Genomic DNA, 17,781 nt, shown 5'->3' with positions numbered 1-17,781 from the left:
TAAGGGGGCGGCATGCCACCCAACCACACCCGCATTGGTTCGGAAGCACTGGGTATTCACAGAAGATGCAATAGATTTTAAGAATTCCTGTGCACCAATCCCCAGTACTCCGGACCCAATGCTGAAATTTTACACAAAGGAAGGGGACGGGTTGGGGGCGATGAATGGCAGCGGACCTAGGGGCAGCTGTTATGTAAATCCGGCACTGAACAGGGGTTTTCATGCTATTATTTCTTCAATTCTTGACACTCAACAATTATACATACTACAAATCGTATGTGAGTTTTCAGATGGTCCGTGCTTTCCTTAGGGTATGTGCAGGAATACGGTCTTCCTATTACTTATGTCAGATCAGGCATTTCCCCCTTAACAGATGGAGAAAATACTGATAAGGCCCAAAGCTTGCCCCATGTCTGTTGGCAGTGAAAGGAATGCTAACTGTCTGTCATTATGTGCATGGGGTGTATTTCAGTCCAAACATGTGCAAATTCTGAGTGAAATTTTTCCCATCTATGCAGTGATAAGCAGGTGCCATTCACAGACGCATGTGTATTGGGTGCTATTTGCGAAACACAACCAGAGAAAGTGCTTGGTCTGACATCCTAAGGCATATTAGTGGTAGGTGCACAAGTGCCTCCAATAAGCACCCAGGGGTATGTGCATGAATACCTTACTTTTGCACCATTGATGTGAACAAGAATTGCTTCTATATAGCACCTTGGAGGTATTGTACAGGAAAGCAGCACATTGTTCATAAATTTCCTTAGCGTTCTGCATATTTTAAGTTACGTGTAAGTAAGTGCACTGTGACAGAATGAAAACGAAAAGGTTTACATTGACCTAACGTCTCTCTGCTCCTTCAGGAAACTTATGAGAATGCAAATCATCAGATGCACACACTAAGGAGAATTATCAAGGAGAAGGAAGAGGCATTTCAGCATCTCCGTCAGCTGGAGCAGACCAATGCTTCCCAGCCTGCTGGGACTGTACTTGCAATTCCAGCTCCCCCCAGTGGAGAAATTTATTTGTCTGCTGAACTTCTACCACCTCCTGCCTCTGTTCCTGCGCCACCCCCCACCACCCCCTCCACCTCCACCCCCTCCACCACCACCACCGCCACCTCCTCCAATGCCAAGTAAGAGTCTCTGTGGGGTATTATACAATTACATTATACAATAAGCTCTTCAAAGACATTTTAAGTATTGTTATTAACCCGTTTTGAGCCAATTTTGCTGTAGTAAAGAAACTTCCAGTGCTATAAGTGTGTGGATGTAGACAAACACTCAGTCTGCCATTTGTGGATTTGGCCAAATGAATAAATCCTCTGGAAAAGATTTTTACAGAATGCCACCTGAATGCACATCTTAATTTATCTATTAAAATTCAAGCACTTGTAATCTGTTCAGTGCATTAGTGTGATATTAAACAAATGTTTGGATCTAGTATGGCCAATCCCTGCCGAGTTGGCACCATAAGAATACCTACAAAAAATCTTCCTGAGGTCTGTCAACACTTGATTAAATATGAATAATATTGTATTAATATCTTTATTTCAGGCAAGTGCCCTCCTCCACCACCATTACCATCCTCTTCACCATCTGTAATCCTTACCACCGGCTTATCAGGTAAATGTAAGGTTTATTTTTTTGTCTGAGGCTGCTGGTGCAAAATGACTAGAGCTTATTTCCAAATTTTGCTTTCCCTTTTAGCAATCCGAATTAAAAAACCAATCAAAACTAAGTTCCGACTTCCGGTGTTCAACTGGACGGCGCTGAAGCCCAATCAGATCAGTGGAACTGTGTTCAGCGACCTTGATGATGAGCGGATATTGCAGGTAAAAAGACTTGGTAACATGTGCTATTTAAATATTTCCAATAAATAATCAAGGTATGGAAATTTATACATTCTGAAACGATTTTCAATGATTTATTCCTCCTGAATTAGGTAACCACAAGCCCTCATAAAATACTGATGAGGAGACGTTAAACATAAATTTAACGTCTCCTTCCCAACATGTAGGTATTTCTCGTCATTGTCTATGCAGATTAGTTTGTAATATGAATTTATTAAATAAAATAGTTAAAATTATCAATTTCTGCTACTGGAAGAAAATATTTTATACAGAAAAATATATTATAGAGCGTTCCTTTATGTATGTTACAAGAGACATAAGCCTAAATGACAGAGATAGAAAATCAATAAGCCAATCCATCCTGATCCCCTCCATGTTGTGTGAGCATTGATGGAAACTGTACACAAAAGAGATTTGAACCTGGAAAAGTGCAGCTGTACAGTTTTGGGATAAAATTCACCCTGTGTGAGCACTGACAAGCCAATGCAGTTTCTGGCAAAAGAGTGTTGTCTGACTTAAGCTTAGGCTTTGCCATAAGTGCTCAAGGTTGCCTTTTTATTATCTGTACTGTAGGATTTGGATATGGATAAGTTTGAAGACCTCTTTAAGACAAAAGCACAAGGACCTGCAGTAGACGTAACCTGCTCCAAAACCAAGACATCACAGAAATCTGTCAGCAAAGTGACTCTTCTTGAAGCAAACCGAGCCAAAAACCTTGCTATCACCCTACGGAAAGCTGGAAGGACCACAGAGGAGATCTGCAAAGCCATCCAAACGTAGGCTTGGTTTTTATTCACATATTTTTCATATACATTTAGGAACAAGGACAATGACACATAGGTTGTTGCAGTTTTGTCACCTGCCTTAAAGTGTTAGTATATATTAGTATACATACGAGAAAAAAATACCAACACATATTAAACTTTAAAAGTCTTTATTTAGAAATAACTTACTGAAACTCCGCTTTCGCTCCTCTTCAGAAAAGGCACAGGGTGATGATCCATCATGCGGCGCTCGATTTCTCCTCCCTGGCTATCTCCTATAAGGAAGACAGGGATGGAAATCGAGCGGTGCACAATGGATCAGTGTTGGCAACAAAACATCTAACTATTCATTGCCGAACACTAAAATCACCACAGACTACATGATATGATAACGACTTACCCGCACTGACAGATGTTTTTGACAACAATTAATTCACGTAGTTAGATGGACACATTTACAGGAACTCGCAGCAACGCAGTGCAGTTAAATTGTGTGTGGCTTTAGTTTAATGTTGCCCTTGTTAATATATAACCCCATGTCTGTTAATCAGACTGCCATTACCTTGATTGGTAAATTGTTGTAGCAGAAAAAAATCCACTAAACTGATGCCAGCAAATAGGGATTCTGAAAATGCAATATTCTCTTTGCTGTTGTGCCTTATGAAATAATTATTTTTTTGTGTATTGTTTCATCAGGTTTGACTTGCGAACGCTCCCTGTGGACTTTGTGGAGTGTCTGGTGCGTTTTCTACCCACAGAAGCAGAGGTGAAGATGCTGCGTCAGTATGAGAGGGAGCGTAAGCCTCTAGAGGACTTGTCTAATGAGGACCGTTTCATGATGCTCTTCAGTAAAGTGGAACGTCTCTCCCAGCGCATGTCCATAATGACCTTCTTAGGCAACTTCAACGAGAACCTGCAGCTGCTTACCCCGGTATGATGCTACCTACAGACCTTGTTTTGTTCTCAATGTATCTAATTTGATAAATCTATATTTTCCTTTTTGCACAATTGTCTTCTTATTTCTTGAGCACCTTATCTTCATTATTTTGTTGTTGTTATTATTGCTACATGGCGCTGATTCTTGGACTGTGTATAAATGCAGGCTGACAATCACCAATTCACTGACCAATTCACTGACCTCTGCCCACTCGTGTGTCTGCATTTTCAGGCACTGCAACGGCGTGCAGGCCCAGATTTGTGGCGAGGCCACAAAGGCCTGGGCCTAGGGGGGCATGATTTTAGGGGCGGCATGCAGCCTAGCCACAATCCAAGGAGCACCGGGGACACATTCATGTACGCATCATCCCCGGTGCTCTGACGCATGCGCACGCTCACTGCACTGACACCCAGTGGACTAGGGGCGCCGATGCCCAAAATCAGAGCCTGAATGGGTGCAGACACACACAGCAGATTGATGTTGAAATATGTTGGAATGCATTTTCACACCAGAAATCTGCTCCATCTGTCTGCACCCAGAGTGACGTAGTGCCTGTGAATGCAGACACAGGAGCGGGCAGAGGCCAGCAGATCATCTGATTCTTGGCCTATGTTTATACTAGCACTAGCCTAAAGCTTTTAAACATGTTATCATACAACTAAATGGAAGTCTACTCCAATGGCCCGCTGTAGACGGAAAATAAACTGAGCAACAACTTCTGCCATAATATATACCATTATTCTCACTTCTGTGGTTATAGCATAAAAAGGGCATAGTATAGTTCAGTCGGCTGTTAAATGGTTATTGTATTGTCCTAGAGCACAGATAATTCTGGCATGATACTGTTTCTTGTGCAGAATAGATGTGGTTAAACGTAACTGGATCCATAACCTCCGATTTTCTTCTTTCCTTTAGCAACTTAATGCTGTGATAGCGGCATCTGTGTCTATAAAGTCGTCCCCAAAGCTAAAGCAAATGCTTGAAGTAAGTGATAAATCAAAATATTGCACCTTGAATTTATCACAGGATCACAATGAATTTGTTGGAAACATAACTTGTCAAATGGTGAAGACTGGATCCTCTAGACTTGCACAATTTGTAACCCAAGTTGAATTCTATTTTGCATTCCTTTTCACAGATTATACTTGCTTTGGGTAATTATATGAACAGCAGCAAAAGAGGGTCTGTGTATGGCTTCAAACTGCAGAGCTTGGATCTGGTAAGTTATCCTACTGAGTATTTGTGAAATTAATATTTTTCATATTATATTAGCTTCCTGGTGGATACTATAACTAGACTTGCTCATTGAATATTGCATATATGGTGCTTCTGTGTTACTGGGCAAAGTATTCAGAATTTGTAAAATACTTAATGAATTGTACTGTATCTTGTACAGCTCCAAGACACAAAATCAACTGACCGAAAGCTCACACTCCTTAATTATATTGCAATAATAGCCAAGGAGAAATATTCAGAAGTGGCCACTTTCTATAATGAACTTCATTTTGTGGAAAAAGCAGCAGCAGGTGAGACATTTTTTGAACTTCTTTATGAAGACCTGATCATTAAGGTGCCTGTATCAGACTGGTGACAGTGAGTTTAATGTGACAATACTCAGCACATATCAAGTAGTGAGGTTATTTATTTAATGTCTAAAAAGTATTGTTTTCTACACAGGGCTGCTCAGCAGATTGTACATTGCACTTGCATGTAAGCAAGTGACTTCAAATGCAACCAAGCAGTTTTCATTAGTGACAACCCATGTGACTTACTGGCAGTAGCCATATAAGGACAAGAAAAAGAAAAATAATTTTGAACCCATTTATCTGAACAATAATCCATTAAACTTTAAACAGCTTGAGTAGGAAATGTGAATTTTGCATCTGGTGTAAAGAAGAAAAATGAATTGGAAAGGAAAGTAACTTTTATTAAGTGCACCTCATAGTTCTGAATTAAAATGTAACCTTTGTTGTCACTATTAAAGTGTTAAGATCCAAGTTAGACAGGGATACCAATATATAGCAATTACCAGCTAAGTGGCTACAGTGAAGGGGTGTGGCTAATGACCGACATAGGATCACAGCTGCAAAAGCTGCTTTTGGTAAAAGAGATTTTGTGTACTCACCGATAAATCTCTTTCTCTTCAGTCACTTGGGGGACACAGGGACAATGGGTATAGCTTGTACCACTAGGAGGCAGGACACAACTAGAAAAAAGGCAACTGACTCCTCCCCTACTAGCTATACCCCCAGCAGGTGGAGCTTAGGTCAGTTTGTGCCAAAGTCAACGGGATATGAAATAACAGTAATTGTAGTAATATATAAACTCAGAACTTTGAATAACAGTATCATGTCTGACGGAAGTGAAAGCCTCAATCCAGGGAGGGAAGCCCTGTGTCCCTCAAGTGACTGAAAATAAAGAGATTTAACGGTGAGTACACAAAATCTCCTTTTCTCCAAGTCATCTTGGGGGACACAGGGACAATGGGGATGTACCAAAGCTGTCCCCTGAAAATTATCCCGGGTGGGAGAATTAGGCTTATGTAGAAACCACCACGGCCTGGAGCACCTTTCTGCCAGAGTGCCAGAAGCCACAAAGGTATTGAAATGATAGAATTTAGAAAAAGAATGGACAGAGGTCCATGTCGCCGCTTTGCATAGCTGTTCAGCTGATGCCTGGTTCCTGAACGTCCAGGACGTACTCACACCCCTAGAGGAATAGGCTGTGACTCTGCTAATTGCTTGGGTCTCATCTAGCCAAAGATGTAGTCATTCGCTTACTTGATTTGGTAAGCCCATTAGGAAAGTTTGTGACGTGGTGCTCCCTCCGCAATAGCATTAATGAGAGAATCGGACCAGGATTGGATAGCTCGGCTAACCCATGCCGTGGCCAGAACTGGTCAAGTGATGAGCCAGATGTTGAAAACATGGAGCGTAGTAGACTCTCTAATTTCTTGTCCATTGAGTCTTTGAAAGAAGAGGCGTCAGGGACTGGTAATGCTGTATTTTTAGAAAGTCGGGATACAGGGGCGTCAACTGATGGAGGAGATGCCCATTTGTCTGTAAGTTCATTTGGGAATGGGTATCGTTTTAAGAAACAGCGGTTTGTTTGGAACCGTCTCTTTGGCTAGTCCCATTATTGCTGAATGATTTGGTCAAGTTGAGTTGAGTTGAGTGAGAGGGAAAAACTGGCGAAATCTTGTTGTGCCGCTTGAAAAGGGACTTAGAAGACTCCGCGCGGGCTTCCGGTTCTTGGAGGTGGAGGGTCTCTAGAACTGAGGAGATTAGAGAGTCCACTGTTTCTGAAGAGAGTCTTGGGGAGTCTATCTCATCTCAGTCCGAATCAGACCCACTTCTTCAGCCTGGTGTCAGAAGAACTGACTGGAGAAAAAATGTATCTGTCCTTACCTCCTGAGGACACAACTAAAACTGACCTAAGCTCCACCTGCTGGGGGTATAGCTAGTAGGGGAGCAGTCAGTTGTCTTTTTTTCTAGTTGTGTCCTGCCTCCTAGTGGTACAAGCTATATCCATTGTCTCTGTGTCCCCCAAGATGACTTGGAGAAAATAGAAGAATATCGGCTTTTCAAACTAGAACATTGCAGTTTTTTCATGCAAGTAGAGCCAAACTCAAAGTCCCACCTCTACAGGTGAAAACTGCTGAGGATGGTTGGGGGTTATGTGTGCAATTTCTGGATCATGTTATCTGACCTAACTAATCAAGTCTGTTTGGCAATGTAATATTCAACTTTGAATTTGGTACTATATACAGGTAGGGACTGCTAGGACATGCTATATGTCCTCTTTAAAGGGGTCCGTCAGCTATAAATAAACTTTTAGTATGATGTAGAGAGTGATATTCTGAGATAATTTGCAATTGATTTTTGAACTTTATACCTTAAGTCTACTAGAAAATCATGTAAACATTAAATAAAGCCATTAGACTGGTTTTGCTTCCAATAAGGATTAGTTATATCTTAGTTTGGGTACTGTTTTTTTATTACAGAGAAAAAGGAAATAATTTTTAAACATTTGGATGAAATGGAGTCTATAGGAGAGGGCCTTTCCGTAATTCAGAGCTTTCTGGATAACGGATCCCATACCTGTACTAGAGATGTTAAAGAGACTGTGATTCTTCCATTGACTACGTCATATATGGAAATGTATTTTCTTATAAATCATAGTTAAAGAGATACTGACCAGAAATTAAACTATTTTTACATCTATCATAGTATTGGCTTTGTTTGCTACTTATAATTTTGCCATAAAGTATTTTCTCAAAGCATTTACATTACCCGTCTGACTCCCGTGCTCGTCTATGAGGGGGCTGCCATATTTGTGCAGCAGAAGTCCGTTAGCATTGGAAACATTAACTGACAGGCTGATATGGGACAGTCAGGTTGGCAAAATAGTCAGGTTTAGGAACTTCAACCAACAATTATTTACAAAAACAGACCTTTATCAGCATGACCTATAGGTAACTTTTAATGCAAATTTTAAGTAATTGTTTTTATGGAAGATAAGGCAGAATTGTAGCTAGAAACATATTTATTGACGAAAAGAAAACTCCCCCAACAGTAGTGTCTTGCATCACTTAACTTTTCCATTACACTCTGCAAAGGGGCTAGAACAGGGGTTTAGTGTCCACTAGACAGCAACTAATAGTGAAATAATGAAACATGATAGTGTGCAGATGCTGCTAGAGCTTCTGTGGAAAGATGTTTGTATTGCGGTGCAGACATAGGTTAGAGTACATCCCAAATGGCATAAGAAAGGATGAACACTGCTCTTTGAGTCTATGAAAGAACATTGGGTACGGATTTCAGAACTTCATAATTGTAACCCCTACAATTGTAGTCCTTTAACTCCTGCTTGTACTTCATGCAGTGTCTTTGGAGAATGTCCTCCTGGATGTGAAGGAGTTGGGTAAAGGAATGGATCTGATCCGGAAAGAAAGCCATCACCATGACAACTCTGTGCTAAGGAACTTTGTGAGCTCAAATGAAGGAAAACTAGACAAACTTCAGAAAGATGCCCGAACTGTCGAGGTAAAGCCTTAATAAAGTGGTTCTATCATTACACCCCAGTCACCACTGATTCATCCTCTGGCGCTGCAACATGTCTGTCATCCATTTGTAGGTGCTTTTGCTGTAGCGTGAGCACTTACTGTAATTACATATTACAATGTTAAACGCAAACAGCTTTTGTTAATCTTAGGCATAATTGTGTTTTATAGACCTAAATACTTCTTCACTAACCGCTTTTTTAGGCCATTACACTTTTTCTTTAGGGCAGAGACAGACGTCTCTGATTAGTCGTCGGGTGACTAAATCTCCCCGAATCTTCACGTCTATCTCTGCCCTTAGGATAATGTGCTGCAAAATTTGCTACAATGGAGGATTATAAGACACCCAGCTCAGATACATATACTTTCCTGGATATGGGGAAGTCCAAGGTGTCTCTAGTAATAAAGGTATTCTTTCTGGTTGTGGTGATGTCACAGAGTGACTTTATTTGGCGAGTCATTCACTGTATTATCAGAAGTCTATGCAGCCTTTGAAATCTTTCTCTAAATGGCCAGGAACACTACTGTCCTCTATTTCATGCTGTCCAACTTCTGTGGTACCGAGGGTCAGAATTTTTCTGACCTACATAGTGGAGAGCCCATAATGGAAGTCAGTCGTGACCACTCCCTGTTTTTAAACCACACCCACTTTAAACCACACCCACTTTACAACACACCCATGTTACCACAAGACCATGTCCACATTAATGGTGGTAGCACACCAAAAGAGCCAAATGGTTGGTGCTTGCTGCAGGGATATCACTCATCACTTGTATATCAAAAATTTAAGTTTTAATAAAACATACCTTTAAATCCATATGTCTCCTACTCCCCTGTGGATAACCCCCTCCCAGCACTTGATTAAACAACTTAGGGGCCCCTAACAACAATTTTCAAATGCTAACAAACCCTACCAGGCTCACATCCCTCAGGGAGCATAGAGCAGGCATAGTACGGCACACACAGGCAGCATAGGCAGGCAAAGTATGGCACACACCGGAAGCATAGGGCAGGCAACGTATGGAACACACGGAGCATAGGGCAGGTGGAGTATGGCACACACAGGGAGCATAGGGCAGGCGGAGTATGGCACACACAGGGAACATAGGGCAGGCGGAGTATGGCACACACAGGGAGCATAGGGCAGGCAGAGTATGGCACACAAGGAGCATTGGGCATGCAGAGTATGGCACACACACGAAGCGTAAGGCAGGCAGAATGTGTGGCACACAGGGAGCATAGGGCAAGCAGAGTATGACACACACAGGGAACATAGGGCAGGCAGAGTGTGTGGCACACAGGGAGCATACGGCAGGCAGAATACAGCAGGAGACAGGGAAACCTATCCGTACCACTCTAAGATGAACAGTTCATACTGTGCTACATACAATGCTTGTGCCTCTCCAGCAGTTTGGATGAGGTGTGAACAATGTGGGCACTTTTAGTCCGGGTCTGAGATGTAAACAGTACAGGGCTTTAGGGGTGTGAACAATAGAGGTGTCACAGGTGTGAACAATACACAGGGATTACATGTGTGAACAATGCAGGATTTTACAGTCTGAAGGTGTTGAGGTGTAAACAATGCAGGGGCCAGTTAATCTCAGTAATGATACCTTTTGAATCTAAGCAGTAACAGCAGGAATACTTTCATGTGGGGGCCACAAAAGGGGGGGGCACAGGCCACCAGTTGGACAGCACTGCTCTATGTGATACCAGACCAGATGTTGCCAGTCCACTGCTTGGGCCAGGGAGTGAATAGTGCACAGTTGCATTATGAACACTAAAAGAGGCAAACTTCTGGCATGCACTCCTAGGCAAGGCAAAAACTCCTCTATAAGTGGCACGGGGTTTGATAGTTTTTCATGAGGTTTTTAGGAAGTTCTATTGGTTTTATGCAAGTGTGTAATGTAGCCTTTACCTTGGCTACCTTCGCTTGATCAGTTTTGAGTTATTTAGTGTGTTGTTAGCATAAGTGAGCAATAGCTTTACTTGTCTCCTTTCTCCTCTGCAGGAAGCATATGCAGCTGTGGTGCTCTATTTTGGAGAAAATCCAAAGACAACTCCGCCTTCTGTTTTCTTTCCTGTATTTGCACGTTTCATCAAATCATACAAGGTAGAGTAATAAATGGGCCCCTGAGCAGTGACGGGAGTGGTTTCAGAACCACCTAAAGCAGGTGTTGCTTGTCGCTTTCAGAGACCGTCTGCAGATCTCATAAATCTGACCTTTTCCTGCAATTGTTCCATCAGGAAAACAGTCTCTTAAGGGTGTGGCCACCTGTCACAGTACAACCATAACATGCTGTGTTGTCCAGCAGTGCTACAGCAGCCAGAAGAGACTGCTTAGTTTGGGTCATGGGGATTCTGAATGTATGCTCCTATCTGTCAGCTGCTTCCTCCTCCTCTTGCAGGAATTTGTATCATTTCATGGTTTTGCTGACCTTTAGGGATCCTGTGGGTGGAATTGATTTTGCTCTCGGGAAGATGAGCTAACAGATGGTGATCTCATACATTCATACAGCTGAATATGAGGGATGTGTAGACTCACCCAGCAAATATTGGCAGTTAGTAGAGGGTTCTATTGGCAGACTGCATGTGGTTTGTTTTAGGTAATTACCAGCATGTTTATATTGTGATTTTTCATAGCAAAGTACCTTTGGTTTGTAGAGAGAGGCTAATAACGGGGAAAGCAGTATTTATTTAGAGAATATTTCTCTGGATTAGACTAAAGTTTTGAATCTGCACACTCATTGTCCTTCTAACATTTAGGAAGCTGAGCTGGAGAATGAGATGCGCAAGAAGCAAGAAGAGGTTCTACGAGAGAAGATGCTAGCACAAGAAGCAAAGAAATTGGACCCCAAGGTATGTGATTCTGACATGCTGAACACACACACATCTAGGTGAGGCAACTTCCTTCTGTTGTGCAGGACTTCTGGCTTTTAGTTATATTATATATCAGGTTTGCACACTCAGAAAAAACTTTTGTCTTAGACATAGATGGTATCACAAAAAAATCTTTTTACTGTTTAAAAGATCAATTAGGCAGTTACAACAATGTTTACATTGTATAAAGGGCACACAGTCCCAAAACATGTCATGTACTAGTAGTCGGCAATAAAAGAACATTCACAGCAATAATATGCCTTTTGAGTGCTCTCCTCAATTTTCAAGATTGTAAAGAACATCAGCATATATAACAATGATATACATACAACCCAATAGTGTGTACAAGGCAGAAAGAAAGCAACAAGGAGCGGATACACCTGCCAGAAAATGAGAATAACCCCAACGTTTCGGCACAGCGGCCGTTGTCAAGGGGATTCTGGCTTCTAATTCACTGCTACGATCCAGTTTGCATAGCAATGGTTCTTTGACTCCCCATTATAGATAAAGATTAGGCTGAAAATGGAATCAAGTCAGTGGTGTGTCTAGATATTAAAGGCCCCGCATCAAATTTTTTTTTTAGATCCCCAAAATTTCTAGAAGTTGACCTGTTTTACCAGTATTTATTGAAATTGTATATGAATCAGGGCCTCATGGGGCTCCTGGGCCCCGCTGCAGCTGCAGGGTCTGCTTTTTTGTAGTTCTGCCTCTGAATCAAGTCTTTATTGCCTATGTGTGTTTTATATTGATAGTGTAAGGCTAGACTAGTGCTTTCTACATTCTCTCACCCAATATGATTTATTTCCTCCAGTCCCCAACGCAGAAAAATAAACGGCAGCAGCATGACCTGATTGCAGAGCTGCGCAGAAGGCAGGCGAAAGATCACCGGCCCGTTTATGAAGGGAAGGATGGAACTATCGAGGACATTATCACAGGTCAGGTTTTGCTTCTCTCTTTTTTTTCCCCCTGGTGAAATATTACTGTTTCTCCCATGTTGTATAGAAGTCACCTGAGGACTGAAGGACCCACAAGCCCATGTGTTAAAGCCTTCTCTTGCTACCTGAAAACAAAGCATTTTGCCTTTATTTGACTGTATGTCTCTGTTTCCCCCCTCGTTGGCTACAGTCCTGAAGAGTGTCCCCTTCACAGCCAGAACAGCCAAGCGGGGCTCTCGGTTCTTCTGTGATACATCCCTCTTTGAGGATTCAAACTGTTAAACCCCAGTGCCTTAACTCATATGGAAAGGTACATACCTGCACCCCTTGCATGCATTGACTGATCCCTGTATAGCCTTTGACACAAGTTAATGGAAATCAGTGGAATGCATGCCCAGGTCCATAGCAGTGACCCTCCTCACAGATTAACAGTTTATCCATAGTCTACTAATATTCTTCCAAGGAATGTGAATATTGCATGATGCCCTGGTGTCTGAATTCTCTATGAGTGTGCGAATGACGCACCATCTGTGTATTTTATATACACTTATATCTGTGTATGCTTGTGTAAATACATTTCTATAAATAAATACTCCAGCCTTTACTCGGATGCGCACCTAGTTAAACAAAATGGCTTCTGTGTCGGAGATTGTTCAGTTAACTGCAATGCAGGAGGAATAAACAAAACAAAATATTAAAGGGAACATAAGCTTTATCATACTGGAATAAGACATTTTTTAAATATAATCAATTAACAATTCTGAACCATTTTTGAAATATTCAAGTTTATCTTCACTCTCCTCCTCTGAGCATCTGCCTCTCTTCATGCAGGAGTTGGGAGTCTGATTTTGAATGACTGTATCCAATACATCTTTTACGGGGGCTCCTTTTGCCTATAAGATGCATTAGAACTCACTCTATTAAAATGATCAGAAATCCTGTGTCAAAGTCACTTATTTTTGTTAGATTTAGTTTGTACTGCAATTGGTTATTTGAGTGAGCTCTTAATACATCTGCTAGAAAAGGAAGCCCCCTAAAAGATATATTGGATCTAACTGTCAATTAAAATGTGACACCCAACTCCTGAATGAAGAGAAACAGATGCTGAGAGAGGGATAGTGAAGATAAACTTGATTATTTCAGAAATGGTACAGAATTTAGAAAGTTTCTTATTTCAGTATGATGAAGCTTATATTGAATTTGCATTTTCGCAATAGTTCCCCTTTTAGAAACTCTTTAAAGCCACAGTTACATTAATAACTTCACAGCAGGTTATAGGCATACGAGCCCTGTCATTAAATCCAACTGGTTCTCAGAGGCCAAATAACTTCTTGTTGAGTTCAGTAGGAAATTGGGCATCTTCCATTCATGATAAGACTACAAAGGCATCCTACATGGTAATGTGGTAACACTGCTCAGAAACACTCGCTTTTGCATTCCTTAAAGGGGTTGTTCACCTTTGAGTTAACTTTTAGTATGATGAGGCTAAAATACTAAAAGTTAACTCAAAGGTGAACAACCCCTTTAAGGAATGCGAAAGCGAGTGATATTCTGAGACAATTTGCAATTGGTTTTCATTTTTTATTATTTGTGATTTTGAGTTATTTAGCTTTTTATTCAGCAGCTCTTCAATTTGCATTATAAACAATATTACAAAATATAACAAATTCCCCTAGCAACCATGCACTGATTTGAATAAGAGACTGGAATATGAATAGGATAGGAGAGGCCTGAATAGAAGGATCAGTAATAAAAAGTAGCAATAAAAATACATTTGTAGCCTTACTGAGCATTTGCTTCTTGGATGGGGTCAGCGATGCCCATTTGAAAGCTGGAAAGAGTCAGAAGAAAAAGGCAAATATTTATAAAACTATAAATAATGAAAACCAATGTTGCTTAAAATTGGCCATTCTATTACATACTAAAAGTTTAATTAAAGGTGAACCCCCTTTCTATGCCTGCCATAGAAAGCACATTTCCCTTTGCTGTATGAGGCAGAGCAGGTGATAGCCTGGGTACTTTCTATTTAATTCATCAGGGGCAGTTACTGGCGGATGAAGGCATTTTGTCTACTGTAGGCCTAGTTCTAAGGACATATTGACTGCTGCTGTTCTGCGAGAACATGTGTCTGCCATAGCCCACAGGTTAGACCAAGTTATAATCAAACCATTGGAAAAAACTACATCAATTCATTCAACATGCAATCATAAAACTGCCTATAACTTTTTCAAAGTAAAATCAGATTTGACAGTGCTTTTTGCTAAAATTATTATTTTAATGATGGTGTGAACCAAAGATCTCTTGCAGAAAAGCCATTTCCCCTGTTTAACTAGTCTGTGCCTCTGGAATCCTCCTTATCCAGTACATCTGCTTTTTAACCAGATCACTGCTGGACATGCATGCAGTATTCTTGCAAGCTGTTAAAGATGCATGCCTATTTGCAGGCTTTCTCTCATTCTTACTGTCATTTGATATGATAAGCAGAGACACAGCATTATTCTGTTTGCATCGTGTGTGTGTGTTTAGCAAATGATCAGGCTGAAAAGTATAGTATTCAGTCACATTTTATTTAGAGTTATTATTTTACTTTCTTAAAAATCTATACATTTCCATTGTATCTCTCAGATTAGAACCCAGGAAGAATCATCTGTAGTTTCCCTCCTATTGCAGAGGGTAAGAAATATGCAAAGGGACATCTACCAAATCAGTGTGTGACTTGGCTTATGCTGGCTAAGATGCTTCTGCTTATACGGAGGGCTTGCAGCTCTACAACGAGTGTCAGCTTAGTGAGCCTCGCCCAAAGTAATCCTGCTTATTGCTTCCCTCCCAGACACATGACGTTATGGAAATAGACCTGGCATTCATGTGTCCGTGTAGGCCCATCCTTGGCATCAGGAAGACATTTTTTTACAGTCAGAAATTATGGAATTCTGTACCTTATGGGGTTGTACTGGTAGAGCATTCCAAGTTGGATCAATTGAGTAACCCCTACAACAATTCAGTTGCCTCCACCCACCTTACAGGTGTGATTTGTCCAGTTAAAAGGAAAGTACACTGTATTAGGCTAATGGGGAGCTGGTCGTGCCATAGAAGAAAAGTCAGTCTGTTGCCTTCTGCTTTTTTCAGTGTATGTGTACACTCACAGGGGCAGCCAGTCAGCGCCCACAGATATTTTGGTGCAGAAATCCTAAAATACTAATTTGAAAGCCAGATATGCTCTGTGAGTGCACTGACAGGTTGATCCTGTATTTGGCAGCCCACACACATTTAGGGAAGGGAAGGCAGCAAATCACCTATTCTCCATGGTCCATAGCCTAATGTGTATACATAGCTTCTCTAAAAATGTTCAGTAAAACATTGGCCCCCTCCACTGGGGGTATCGTGAGCATCTCTGCAGTTATATAGATAAGTAAGATCTGCTTTGCTCACGGGCTGCCCTCCTGAGTAAAAATCTTGTTCATCGAGTCAACTGATGCCATATCATCTAGAGGCCAACTTGTCATGAAAAATGGCAGAATGCTTGCTTGAATTCACTATGCAATAACCCTCTCGTTATCTCTCAGACATGTGAGAGGATCCCCATTTTAATTAACCAATACAATTCTGCAAAAGCCCTTGTTTGTATAGCCAGCTTTGGATTTGGGAATGAAGGTGAGGCTTTAGGATGGGGACTGGCTAGTTTTCCCTTTGGGTAGGTTAGGAAGGACACAGATCATAACAGTAAATCTTTAGAGCTGAGACCGTTCCCGTGCGTCCCTAATCTATCTGTTATCAGTCGCACTATCCTTAATATGGCTGCGGAGGTGTTTGCTGCCTTTCATCCCAAGCAAATTCAATTACAAATGCTACAGCCGCTTCAGCTTTCCTGTATAAATTCAGCTGTCTTCTCTCAGTGACCGTATTGACCCTTTCCCTTTTCCAGACCTCCGAAATCAGCCGTTTAGGCGCGCAGATGCCGTTCTCCGGAATGCCTGGCGGAGGATCTAGCACATACAAGAGCAGAAGTCTTATGGGCTTCATTACCGTCTCATCTTTGTGCCTTGAGCCTATAATTGAGATGGACTTCTCAGATCTCTCTGCACGCCTTCCTCCATTCCATGTTTTAAAGGAAATGAAGAAGCCAGGACACTTTACAAAGTGCCTTAAATTTCAGTATTACTGGACTATTTTTTTTTCTTTTACTATTTATATATTTTTATTGTTTTTTTACTGCCGATTGTGTAAATATTTTTGTAACGTTCTTCATCCAACCAGTATTTTTCCCGCTGCTGTGGCCAAACTGGTTGCAAAATGAAGAAGAAAAAGTGCCTTGAAAGTGTTTTTTTTTTTAATAGAGTTTTTATACGAAAGTGAATAGACTCAACACTAAAAAAAATATATAAGACTTAAGTCTTACGCATTGAAAAGGGCTAGGAAATGAAAGCCTGTGTTTGGGTTAACTATAACAGAGATATTATTTATCTTCTGTACTTGTTGTATGGATGATAAATTAAAGGGAAAGTGCCAAACTTAGTAGACTGCCTTAGAAAGTTGCTAGAAAGTATCTGTGCAAGCAAAAAGAGCTCCTTGGTGAAATACTACCATGGCCTGAGAACACACTGCTACCGGTGCCCCCCTAGTAATAGTCTGCACCAGTTCTTATGCCCTCTCACCTGGGTTCTCCAATGACACAGAGTCAGGATATCTGTGAGCAAAGAAGGGAAACCCTCCGCTAATACTTTGTCTGACTCAGTAGCTAGCTTGTACTCTTTCGTTTATACCCTGGACAAATGTTTCCTGTGTGTTATTTCGTTTCATAGAGTATTTGAGCTTTATGTAGTTACTTCCAATTCCACCTCCTTCGAGCACAAAGTCCATCGTTAAGTTAACGGGCCACTGGCATAACCATCTAACATGCAGGGTCACTAGAGGAAAGATGGCGCTGGCTGGACAACAAAACTATTTCTTATAGATGTATAGTTGTGTGTGGCACCATTTTTCCTTGCTTATTGGACATGGCTCTCATCCTTCCCATGTGCCACAAAGGCCGAGGAATAGTAACCAGGCATCAGCATTTCCATCTGGAATTCTATTTCCATTCATCTTTGACCGAAGTGGATGGGGACAGCTGACATGGAACACACATCAGCCAAATGGACCTGCTCGTTAGAGGATTATTGAGACCAAACGATTGATCCTGTTTGCCAGAGGTGAGGAGGCTCATTTAAAACAATAAACTTCTATTCAGTGACCAAACAAAGTCCTTCGTACTGGAAATCCATTTTATGTCGTGACCAACATGTCCTTGACTGCTCAACTGAGCAAAGTCTGGTCCTTCCACCCCTGCAGGGGTTCTGAGCATAAGTAACAGG

At 41.3% G+C, this 17,781-nt stretch overlaps 1 protein-coding gene across 1 annotated transcript in view; it reads left to right on the top strand.

Moving 5' to 3' along the window:
• Positions 1 to 16,490, top strand: part of LOC108707545 (formin-like protein 3) — a 69,086-nt gene extending 52,596 nt beyond the window's left edge. Inside the window, 15 exon segments of the mRNA XM_041582482.1 lie at positions 864 to 1,069; positions 1,071 to 1,135; positions 1,557 to 1,625; positions 1,710 to 1,834; positions 2,426 to 2,628; positions 3,313 to 3,547; positions 4,469 to 4,537; positions 4,692 to 4,772; positions 4,950 to 5,079; positions 8,438 to 8,598; positions 10,627 to 10,728; positions 11,382 to 11,474; positions 12,307 to 12,430; positions 12,621 to 12,740; positions 16,353 to 16,490. Of these exon segments, the coding sequence (XP_041438416.1) occupies positions 864 to 1,069; positions 1,071 to 1,135; positions 1,557 to 1,625; positions 1,710 to 1,834; positions 2,426 to 2,628; positions 3,313 to 3,547; positions 4,469 to 4,537; positions 4,692 to 4,772; positions 4,950 to 5,079; positions 8,438 to 8,598; positions 10,627 to 10,728; positions 11,382 to 11,474; positions 12,307 to 12,430; positions 12,621 to 12,712 (1,755 nt within the window). The 3' untranslated portion in view covers positions 12,713 to 12,740; positions 16,353 to 16,490.
• Positions 16,491 to 17,781: the final 1,291 nt, after the last annotated feature.

This window comes from Xenopus laevis, chromosome 2L (assembly GCF_017654675.1).
Source record: "Xenopus laevis strain J_2021 chromosome 2L, Xenopus_laevis_v10.1, whole genome shotgun sequence".
Lineage (NCBI taxonomy): Eukaryota > Metazoa > Chordata > Amphibia > Anura > Pipidae > Xenopus > Xenopus laevis.
Note: the sequence above shows the minus strand (reverse complement) of the source record. Positions and strands in the feature narration are given on the sequence as shown.